Source organism: Lepisma saccharinum, chromosome 23 (genome assembly GCF_977018435.1).
Source record: "Lepisma saccharinum chromosome 23, izLepSacc3.1, whole genome shotgun sequence".
Taxonomy (NCBI): domain Eukaryota; kingdom Metazoa; phylum Arthropoda; class Insecta; order Zygentoma; family Lepismatidae; genus Lepisma; species Lepisma saccharinum.
In genome coordinates, this window is record NC_139251.1 from 15557212 (window position 1) to 15569837 (window position 12626).

General features: G+C 35.6%; 1 protein-coding gene across 1 annotated transcript in view; it reads left to right on the top strand.

The window, feature by feature from the left end:
- Positions 1–6873: 6873 nt before the first annotated feature.
- Positions 6874–12626, top strand: part of LOC146005434 (uncharacterized) — a 23138-nt gene continuing 17385 nt past the window's right edge. The window contains exons 1-2 of the mRNA XM_083144678.1: positions 6874–7007; positions 9102–10248. Coding sequence (XP_083000804.1) covers positions 6874–7007; positions 9102–10248 — 1281 coding nt within the window. The remainder of the gene's footprint in view (positions 7008–9101; positions 10249–12626) is intronic.

A 12626-nucleotide genomic window follows, 5' to 3' on the forward strand; every position in this document is an offset into this window, starting at 1 on the left:
CGACAACCTATCTCCAGTTCTCAAGGGCATTTAGTGGAATGAGTGATTATAAAGTTTTATTTTGGATTTGTTCAGTAATATGGTGCAGGCGATAATCGTTCAGGTGTGTATATGTATATGATTAATTGAATTAGGTTATTTTACTTACCTTTTTGTCATTTTAGTATATATATATATACTAAAGCAAGATATATATATATATATATATATATATATATCTTGCTTTAACCCACGGAAATAACTATTTCTGCTTCTGCATTTTTCAGCAGTGTACAAATACGCCACAAGCTGCTTCTACATGGAGCCAATCAGATTCGCAGTGTTTGATTTAAGGGAGGGGTAGGAGGTTAGAACTACATTTTACAGCGGAGGTAGATGAAGAAATTGGGATCCTTAAAACTAGCGTGAATGGGAATCTCGGTCTTTTACGATTGGTTACAATGGAAGGAGAAGGTTCTTCGCTATCCAAGGGAAGAAAGAGAAAAAATCCCGTTCGCATGTTTTTCTCCTTTGATGACATACGACGAGAATCTCACTGTCTTATTCCGGGCTGCGGAAAGAAAGTTGCGGTAAGTGCAATCTTCGGGCAGGTTGAAATGTTTCAGTTCTCGCCGTAAATTCCGTTATTTAGGATTTCAGGATGGGACTTATCTTAACTTGTCGAATCTCATAGCCGTCCTAGACCGAAGCCACCTTGATCGTGTTATTACTATTTAAACATCATAAGTGTTTTCTATCTTATAAGTTACATTCTTCCTCTCAATTGTTCTGCCAGTGAGGGTCAACGTAGAGAACGTGGTCTCGAAAAAGGAAACTGAAAACAGCTCGTCTAAATGTCGGAGAGCCTTAGTTTAGAGTGCAATGGGGTTATACGTCGTATAGAGCGACCACAACGCCGAAAAGTGTACGCACAGATTTTCCTTCTTCCATTCAGCTCTGGCCATAAGAAAGCATGCTTTACTGTGCCCCTCTCCTCCACGCGAGAGTACGGTGCACGCGAGCCGCGAGTCTGCTCAGGTTTATATCCTTGTGGTCCCACAGTAGTTTCTGTTCATTTCTGCAGGAATTCAATCTTATCATAAAAAACTAACTAAACTTTTTGCTCTGATTGTCGTGGATTAAAAAAATGTTAGGATGCAGGCGAAAGGAAATGGAAAATAATTAACGTTTGTAAATTACACGTAGGATTGTGCACGAGTGCACTCTTGCTCACACATCACATTCTGCTATGAGCCAGCGTATTTAAAGGTGCTTGAAGACTATGGGCAGATCTTTTCATGTCTGCAGGTTTGCCTTGGGAAAATTCAAATGCCTAGTTTCAATACATTAATTAATTTAACTTTATTTGGGATTCTATGAAATTATTTGCATGGAGGTGCATATAGAAACGTTCATTTCATCATGTTAACGTTTGAAAGCAACTGATATAGTCTGACCGTGGGCAATAGTTGCTTCGGCATTTCAAAACTCGGCTGCATATGCATGTGTGGGGGGTAGAGGAGTATTTTATTTCCTATTTCGGCAATTTTACGTAGCTTTCCTACCTCTTCAGTTATTTACTATGTTGAGGTTGAATAGATATTGGGACAAACTCAATGGTACGTCCATACCTTAGCCAGGGTTTCAAATAGCAGCTTAGCTGATCAGTCACGGAGCAGGCAACGACTTTAGTCTTTACGGTGTTCTTCAAGCAGCAATTTTAGTATGGTGTCTTGATACTAATTTTTTCATGGCCATTATTTTGTTGGCCGTGACGATATAAGTTGTTATTGAACATTGTATCTAAAACTCAAAGTTTGCTGATTTACGTGAATGCTGAACTCTTACTCCAAATTGAAATGAATGCAATACTCCTTGACTACTAAAAAGTGATAGCGATACTTGAAGTGAAGGTCGGCTTCCCCGATGTCGCAGTGGTAGCGTCGTCGCCTTGTATTCCAGGGGTCCCGGGTTCGATACCCGGTGGAGGCACACAGTGGTTCGGATCCAATTTTATAAACTGTAGGTTCAGTTCCGATTAGCCTTACTGTGCATAAAGTCTGACTCTTAAACGTGACTCAGTCTTACAGATAAGAATTAGAAGTGGAAAAATGTCGATTTACTTCAAATACCCTTCAGAGGATTTTTTTTTTAACAAAACTGAAAACCGCATTTTTGTAGTTACGTTCGTCTGATTCCCGTAGGACGATAGGTGAAATACGTTTCCCGAGAAATATTTGAAAGGAGTTGTGTTAAGATGTCAAGCATGTAGCCCACAGCCATGCTGTATGATGAAAGCATAGAGGATAAGCCCCACACTTAATCTAGGTTCACAACAAAGATAGCGACTGAGAGGCCTAGCGTAATGAAAGGCAAGGAAAACTGTTAATCATTGGAAGAGACAATGAGTTTCATGTTTAGATCATTCTATCATATGTATAATTAATGAAATTGCTTATAAAAATAAAAAATGGTACAAAATGCTTCAAAGTAATTGAAAATATCGTCTCCAGGAAAAACCGAGAAAAGGAATACGCCCATTCAAACTGCAAACCTCGATTTGCATACTATATAGAAGGAATTTCCACCACATACTTGAAATTAGTTTGAGAAAATCTAAAATACGAGGAATCCCTATTCTCGTGTTGCTATTTCCTGTCAAATAAGAGGCTGTTGCGGTCTACTTCCGCGCTATACATTGAAGAAACAACGCTTTATACTCCGAAGTAGATACCAATGGTTCATGGACGCCCGCATTTTTTTTCAGGGAAGGGCAAGCAAGGTAGTTTTTTCCAGGGGGGGAAACAAGGTGCATGTCCTACACCATAAGTGTTGTCTTTTAAAAAAAAACATTACTTTAATTTGAAGTTATGTTCATGCAATAATTAACATATATTATTGTAGCTGAAATGACATTATATGTGTGATATATATATATATATATATATATATATATATATATATATAATTTTTGGTTGACTTTCATTTTCCAGGGGGGTCGTCCACCCCTTGCCCCTCTTTCGGACGTCCTTGCAAAGGTTCTATTTTTATTTCGCGTCTACCACTGTTAATCGCGATGATAAAGGATGCGATAGATGATGGAAGTGGTATAAAGACAATATCTTCTAGTCCAGGTTCTAATCAGACTTTAGACTTCGCATTGTATTACGCTAATTAATTTGCCACGGGATCGGCTACTTTGTGTTTGTCTGCTCATCAAATGATTAATTAGTTATTCAAACTCTATAGGTAGCAAAGCGATATAAAATAACGAAACGGAAAAAATCCACTTGACGTCTTGTAGTACTATCATCAACCTACAATTTCATGCTCACAAATCCACACAGGAAACTTCTTGTGGCATTAGTTTTGCGGAATGGCCTTGGGAAATAAAGATCGCCCATTTCCTTGTTCAGCTCTAGACAATTCAGGTGCCTTATCGAAGCTGCTCTTGAGCACGCAGGGTTTCTAACCTACTTCGCCGTAATTCAGTTGTTGTATCTTGATCAATATGCTGCATTGAACATTCCACTCAGAAATCCCATCCTATTCAACAGGGCGAGCTCACTACCATTCACGATTTTCGTCTGTATAAAGTTTGAAAAAGAAGAAATTTTCAGAAAACTCGTGTCTAATGTATTTCATTCTTTGATGTTTGTGTACAATTTGTAATACTATTAGTAATTGTAATACAGCGCGTCATTTTACTAGATATTCAACTAGTCTCTGTAGAAATAAGACAAAAAAGGAAGGAGGCTACTTAATGAAAAGGTGCAAACTGCTAATTTATAAATCTAAAGTCACGAAAAGAGTTCAGTCAAGGTCACGCCGCTCACCTAGTCTTGCCAGTAAGTAGACACATCCATATTTCGTTTTTGACGAAAACACGAAATGTGAAATGACATGCTGTAATGTTAATTTTTCATGTTTCTGAAAGGTGAGGTGCATTTTCCTACCCTGTTTCGTAACGAAATGATCTGCAAAATAAGAAATACTCCTAAACACAAAATTAGTTTATTTACCGATGCGATACTTTCTGAAGTTTGAAATATCCTGAGTTAGGTAATTCACGGAGAAATGATTAATTCTGCTGTAAATATTTGAGAAGCATAAATTGACCCCTTTATACAGAATAGACTTAATACTCTCGTAACTACATAAATGCGTAGCGTTCCAACAGAACTGATATGCTACGAATGTACTATAAGGGATATACTTATTTTGTGTAATAAGTGCAGTTTTTTAATCAAATTTAGGATTATATTCAATTTGTCATTTTATACACCACTTTTGATCAGATTTTTCACCGCTATAACAACGAATTTTTATTTTATTTAGCGCATTTGAACCCGAAAATTGTACCGAAATTTTGTATTATTTACCAAAAATATATGCCTCTTCTACCAATAAGCAACAATTTCAGCTGACGCAATCAACCGCATACGTACAGTGCGATGCACTAATATTGCTCGGCAAATTGTCCGACTATTTTCGTTATTTTTCTCGTACATCCTATGTGTTTTAAGCGATGGATTTTTATGTATACTGGTGCAGAAGTTGTCAACAGCTTGTTTTGAGTTTTCTTTTAATTCTTGAAGCTCTTATTGGGTCAAATAAAATGCACTAACATGGTGATGGACAATTTGCACGGTAATACTCATGGATCCCACTGTACAACGCGCGAAGTGTCGACTGAGCAGCTAAGATGTGTGGCAACCCTGTAGGACCAGGGGTGTGGAGGAGACAAGGGGAAGCTCAGACTTTGACTGGACTGTTTTCGTGGAGAGAGCAATCGTGGGAAATTCCTACTATCCATTAGCTAGTATATCCATATAAAATTGCGGAGGATGGTTACATTCTAACATTCCAAGTAGGACCTTTATTCCATCACTTGAATTGTTTAGTAAAATTTATTATTTTAATTCGTATATGCAAAATTGGACTAAATTGATCAATTTGATGGAGTGGTAAGTTAAATTTTACGTTTGGTACATACATTATATTTCGTCAGAAACCAAATGCTTTATTGATGGCGTTGCGGGCCAAAACTGAACGTATGAAAATATTTCAGATCAAATTGTGACTTTACTGGAAAGACAAAATATCAGGTTCAGGAAAGATTTCCGTGGGTTGTAGTTTATAAAACACACACCTCTGAATGGGTGTCCAATATGTCCAGGATTGAATTGCAGTAATTGGTTAATATCAAGGAAATAGCGTTTATAACAGGGCGAAGCAATTAATGACCTAAAAATAAAATTTTAAAAATATATCATTTGTTATTAATTCCTTAACAGTTGATGAGTTAATTTTTGATAAATTTAATGGATAAGTGTAAAATGTTTAAATTTACTACAACTTGTTCGGAAAATGGAGTAATACACACTGTTAGCAGCAGTGAGATTAATGCAGAATTGGCAAATACGTGAGATTTAAAATCATTTTTTTTAAAAAATAATTTTATGTTGTATTGTTACAGAAGACAAAAGTTGCAATGGCTTTTCAGAATAAAGCTGAAGTAATATGATCAATAAACACTTGACGGAGATTCTAAAATAAAAATGATTGTCTGCTAGTAAAGACGTGTACAGTACGATACACAAGTATCGTGTGGGAAATTGACAAAGATTACTTTTGTTAATTTTTTTTCTTGCATCGTGCGTGTGTTTGAGAAATAAATGCTTGTGTAGAGATTCAGTTGCTTGTCTGGCGCTTTGTTCAAATTCGCAACTCTCATTCGGTAAAACAGAACAAACGCGATGGTGGATAATTTGCTTAGTAATTAATACTTATGCATCGAAATCAGCATGGAAAAGCTCCTCTATACTCTCATTGAAAGAACTGAAAGATACTGAAAGCAGTGTGTCCTAGGTTTACTTCAGTCAGCAAGAGGACATTATCACATGACAAAATTTGAAAAATAAGGGTAAAAGATATTCAATTAATAAAATGTCAAACTCTACAAAAAATCTTCAGAAAACTACTATAAATGTTCAAAATTACCTAGAATTGACAAAAGTTACTTATCATTACTTAAGCATTAAAAATTCAAAGCAAATTTGCCTGAACAAATTGGCTTTACTGAACAAAGTTTTTACGCACATTGTTCTTGCATTGGAGCAATCTTTGCATCCTTTTTTTAAAATTCAAAATCAAATTACTTGTTCTATTATTATAGTAAAAAGAGCAAAAGTGTGCCCATTCATCATATCACTCATCCCCAACTTCGCAATTAGACAAAATTGGCAGAAAAGCGAAGTAAAATATACTAAATCAACTCAAATGCATATCCCAATCATTGACTTTCAATTTTTCCCAAAATCTCAAAATCCATAAGCACAACTTTCTCCCTATAACCTGTAGAGTTTATCTAGAAGTTAGGCGAGCTTATACCGCAAATTAGTCTTGTTCTGTCACTTATCACCACGCCCCCCTCTATAGTTGCCTCCAGCTCGTTGTCCTGTAAATTCTCCACACGCATTGTAGTCTAGCTTTCCCCATGTTCAAGAATTTCGACGTATTTTATATTGGGGAAGGTCCACTATGTGTAGGGTATTCTATAGTATTTTAATCAGGCGTAAAAAGTGCTGGGATTCCAATTTGTGACTAATCTCCATACATTAAGCATATTGTTATATAATGACAGTTAGTGGTCTCCATATATTTACGTATATGGGTATATTGTACGAATACACAAACTCGCACATAGATTTTACTTTGATATTAATTCTTTCAGTATGAATAAAACTATTTTCTTTATAGGGAGATCATAGTGGTAACCTAGAGAAACATATCAAGCGGAGGCATCAAGATAAGCTGTCATTTCTGCAGAAGAAGAAAATGAGAAATGCTATCTCTAGTAATCCGAAAGCCAATATTCTCCTAAATGTAAAGATGACCGCAGACATCCTCAGGCAGTCTTGCATCCGACTCATCTCGGAGCACGGACGTCCTTTTTCACTGATGAATGACCAAGCATTTCAAGATATAGTGAATCCTCTTTTGGAAGCGATGCCAGCTTCTGACAGGTGCGTATTTTCATCAATGTCGTCAGATTGTCCTTTACATGTATTCCTTAGTATGTTCACATTGTATACGAATGAAATTATTTTCATTGTTAGTAACGGACAGTCTTAATCAGTGTTCGGAAAGTTACTCGAGTCAGTTGCTTGGTTCAAAAAGTAGGTTCGGTGCAGCTACTCAATTTAAAGAATAACTTACTTTTGCAGTTACTTTCTGTTGGATATTTTATTGCGAAAAATTGAACACACCCAATGATCATTAATTACAAGAAAATAAATATTTAAGAAATTTTATTTTGGATTTTATGTCTGTGGTATGTCATCGCATTGTAATATTATGACAACAATCAAGATTAAACCAAACACTGAAGTTTTAATGAGCAACTAGAAATGACGAATTGCAACAAAGCGTGGATGTCCTAAATTCAAAATGGAACGAAGCCCAGCTTTCTTGCCTTAGTAGGAGATTCCGAAAAAAAAAAGGAAACAAAAGCGTCCAGAAAAGAAATAGTTGGAAGCTAAACTACCCCTCTAAGAGAAAGGCCCTTAAATCAATTTGACGTATACAAACAAGACTAATTATTCAAATGCCAACAACTCTAAGCTGATTTTTCAAAGGATGACGCTTGGTCCGCGCATAGTCCATCGCAGCTATTTCTGGCTTTCAAGACAGAACCCACTCCTTAACTAGCTCAACTACTGTCCTCGCGTAGCTGGGCAGGACTGAAATTTTGGAGGGCTCCCACCAGGAATTTAACCCTGGACCGCTAGCGCCAAATGTTAAATCACTAATAATTTGGCTACGCGGGAGCCCATAGTTGAAACAGTGTTGCCAAATTTAACTTTTTCCCCCAACGCTACAAATTTTAAAGTTAAAAATTTGTCTTAAAGAATAGTAAAAGTAACGTCATAAAGTTACATCTATTGCAAAAATGAAACTCTGCTACGGTTACAGCTACCTTCTTTAGTTAGAATTCCTTAGAAATTCATTTCAGGTTACTTCAAATACATTGATTTTATTGATCCAGCCTCATGTAATGAAGGTAGAGAGTTCTGTATATCCTTACAATGTTTAGAAGGAATGCAATTACGTTAAGTTAGTTTTTCAAATAACTGTAAAACTAGTTACTCACTGACATAATCATGAGTAATTTCAACTGCAACAGTTACTCTTTGAATAAGTAAACTAAGTATAACTGTCTGGAAAAGTAATTTTCTGAAGACTGATATGTATGAGACACATTTTTTCATCAAATGATATTTAACACACTTTTGTACACTCAAACAAAACTAATTAATATAAAGTTTTCAAATATTATGTCAAATTTTCCTCAATTTTACAAAGTTGTTACATATACAGTGCGTTCGTTTTAAACTCTTATAACACAGGTTAGGTCGGAATATGTAATATAAATACTGTATAATTGTCTGCATGCTAGACGTTACGGGACGAAAATGCCGGCATCTGTCCCATATCACGTGCTAACTCTGCGCAGAGACAAAACAAACTCACTGTACTCCATATGCCTAGAGACAGGTTATGCTAACATTCTGTAGCTTTCCAGTGCTGGATGGAACTGAGCATGCAGTACAACTTATTTAGATATCCCCTATATACTATTGTTAATATATTTTAGAAAATAAAAAAAATATAGGTGTCACATATATCCTTTTCACAGCCTTAGGTATATCTGAATGAAGCAAAAAGACCTATTGCCAAAGCCCAGTGCTGTGACCAGGGAGGGTGGTGTTATAACTTCCTCATTAGTTCAAACTTTACTAAAGAGCGTTGATTGCATCAAATAACACTGTTTATTGCATGCAAGCTGCGTTAGTTTCTAGACACACTGATAGAGGTTAACCTATTATGGTTTTAAATAACAATCTTTTTCACTTTCACCAAAAAAGTGTTCTGCTTTCTCATATTTGTAGCATTTGCCTAGTTGATGAAAGCTTGATAATATAATTAATTCATACTATTTGAAAAATATTTTTAAGAATTTTAATTCTATTTTGGGTTTGAAACAAATGTCTTGAAAATTTCAAAAATCAAGAAACAACTTATCAATTAAGGATTAAAGCAAATTTTATTCTCTGCAGGTTTATCGTGAACAAGGAAGGTGTACGGAACATGCTATTCAGTCAGGCCCAGCAGATCAGAGAAACAATACGCGGCGAAATGGAGGGAAAATTGATACATCTAAAAGTTGATTCTACTTCGAAAAATGGACGATCATTCTTTGGTGTCAACGTCCAGTTTGTTGTAAATGGGGCTCTCCAATTGCGTACTTTGTCAGTTCAAGAGTTATTTGTGTCTCAAACAGGTAGCAATTTGCGTTACGAATTGTTGAACATTCTGGATAAGTATAATGTGCCCGTGGAGAATATATATAGTTTAACTACAGACACTGGAGCAAACATGATTAAAGCCGGGAAACTTATTGGGGAAGATCAAGAAACAAAGATGTCTAATATTTCTCAAGACACTTACGAAGATGAAGATATTGAAATGGAATTGACGAGTAAAGATTATCGTCTCCAATCCGTTCGTTGCGCGTCGCATACTCTTCATTTAGTCGTGAATGATGCTCTCAATTCCATTCCTGAAGTTAAGGATATTATTGTGACATGTCAAGCAGCATGCCGTGTCTTACGATCGCCTACAGCACGGCGTCAATTGAATGCAGAATCACTGCCGGTACCATCCCTTGATGTCCCGACAAGATGGAACAGCACAAATGATATGCTCCAGTCACTTTTTACACTTAAAAAGTTCATAGGGGATTACTATCAAGAGCAAGTTAAAATAAAGCAAGAAGACTGGATATACATTGAGGCTATTTTGACGTCACTGGAACCAGCCAAAGTAGCCACAAAGAGGCTGCAAGAAGAACAGCTTCTACTTGGCGACTTCTACGGGATATGGCTGGAGTGTCGCCTTAAAACATCAACAATCAACACAGACCTTGCACGCCACATAGTAGAGGGCATGGACAAACGAGAAAAACAAGCATTATATGTCAATAACGAAGAGAGACTTCCATCATTATTTGAGTATCCAGGATTTCTTGCTTCTATTTACATGGATCCCAGGTACTTTTCTGTTTTAAGTGAAGAAAACATCCATGTGGCGAAGGTGTATCTCCAGAAGTTGTGGTTAAGACTTGAACACATGAAATCCTTATCAGTGTGTGGAGAGGTAAAGAAACAAGAAGATTCCAGCACTGAAGATGATGACAGTGACCATGTCACAAACTACTTAAAGAAACAAGATTTATTGCGGCGGAATACCATATCTGCACCAAAGTTTAATATTGCGTCATTATTGGACACTTACTTTGTTTCAACTCGAAGACTGAAAAGGACTGAAAATGTTCTAAATTTCTGGGAAATTAGAAAATCAAGTTGTCCCGAATTGTACATTTTGGCTTGTATTGTTCTCTCTACTCCTGCAACACAAGTTAGTGTCGAGAGACTCTTTTCATCTCTGAAATTCATACTAAACCCACTCAGGTGTAATATGGCAACCGAAATTATTGATGACATACTTGTTATTAGAAATAATTATATTTTCATGAAAAAAAATCTAACTAAATCTTCATTAAAAAGCAATCTCAGAAATAGCAGCACAGAATTGACTACAAACATTGTAGCAAACTTTGTGGAATCCAATGATACACCACAGAAAGATCTTGTACAACATGTTGAAAATGTGGGGAATATTACTGTCTAGATTAATAATGTATATAATTACTTGATTTTTTTTGCGATCTTATAGTTCATTATACATAAGTAGCTGTAACCAAAGAAAATCTTTTCAGAGGTTCCATAAGAAGTAATTTAATTAAAAGAACAATTTTGCTCGTACTTGTTTAATGTTTCCTAGTAATTAATACATTTAGTTTTGAGTAGCTGTCTTACCTGTTCACAAAATTGCACAGATATACTGATGTTATACAAGAGTATGAAATATATTTTTATTCATGTCAAATTTGTGGAATTCTGTTTAGTTTTAAATTGACACCTGAAGGAAATGACAGTGTATTTGCTTTGTTTTGAAAGATACAAAATTTCTCTAGTTTTTTAAGTAATAAGGTCTTTTTTTTCCTTGTTTTAGAATTTACCTTGGAATGATTAAGAGAATAATAAAGATATTCAACAAAATTTTAAAAACTGTTTCAATATATACTTTTCAGAACCTCCGTTCTATTCTTATGCTTATACAGTACGAATGCATACTTTAAATATATGTATATTTACATTTTTTTAAAAAAAATTTAGCTTCGATGTTGTAGGGAGTTGAATATATGGCAAATATTGTTATTCCTTGGTTGGTGAACAAATCCTAATTTTTTTTTATTGTATTAATTCCCATGATATCTATTTCTTTGTGAGAGATTAGTGTAAATTTTTAGATTTTTTATGATAAATTTGACAGCCATTTTAGAATGTACCTCAAAATGTAACATTTAGAGCAAATTACTCAGGAACACCACTCAATAACAGACGTTACTGTTAGCCTCCTAATATGTAACCTAAAATCAATTCTTGTTTTTCAAACACGCTACTTCCTAAGGTTAAGTTTAGTTCTCTTGTTATAAAATTCTCTTAATCAAATATCAAAAAATGGCAACATCATTGTCATTATCTTGTCTAAGTAATTATTGCATGGCATCTGATAAATTATCAAAAGACGCACGCAAATGCAAATTAATGTACATTAATTACCTTGATGGACGCACGTGTCTGCCTGTGTGTGTATCCAAATCAGCATGTTACTTTCTAATGTTCTGGACAATGAGTTTTTGAAGAATGGAAACCGAATAGTCAATCACTCTACTACCAAATCATCCCGTGTAACAGCATGGAATGTAAATGGAGATGACAAATAGCATCCACATATCTTTTGAACTTGACTCATTTTGTTAGAATCAGTCGTTCCACATGTCTTATCGATACCTCAAAAATACTGAACCCACAATTGTAATATTAAAATGGGCTCCAATAACTATCAAAGTTTAATTTTTGCATGGCTGAGTTGGGGTCATGTAAATTCTTGTCCTCGCTAAAGTACAGTATGCGTACGTTGCACAAGCAGGGAGTCGTAACGTACCCAATTTGCGTTACACGGTACGTTCCATTTTGTAGGAGGAAGAGTATGGTTCAGCTGCTGGTACCCATGGAACGTAACGAAATGCAATATGTTACAGACTGACGTTACAGAGAACGTAACAAAATGTATTATGGTAGATATTAACGTTATAAAGGAACGGAACGAAATGAGCACATTGGAACATAACGTAATATGCAATATGGTATATACTACCGTTACAAGGATACAAGGAACGTAGTAACGAAATGCATTGTGGTATATACTAGCGTTACAAAAAAACGTAACGAAATGCAACATGGTAGTAAATAACGGTACATAGGAACGTAATGAATGCAATCCTCCGTAACGGAACGAAGTGAAAGGCAATATGGTTAATTAACGTTACATAGGAATGTAACAAAATGTAAACCACTGTAGCGGAACGGAACAAAATGCAGTTGGGTACATACCATCTGCATAAGGAACGTAAATAAATTCAGTATGGTAGATGTTAACGTTACAAGGAAAGAACA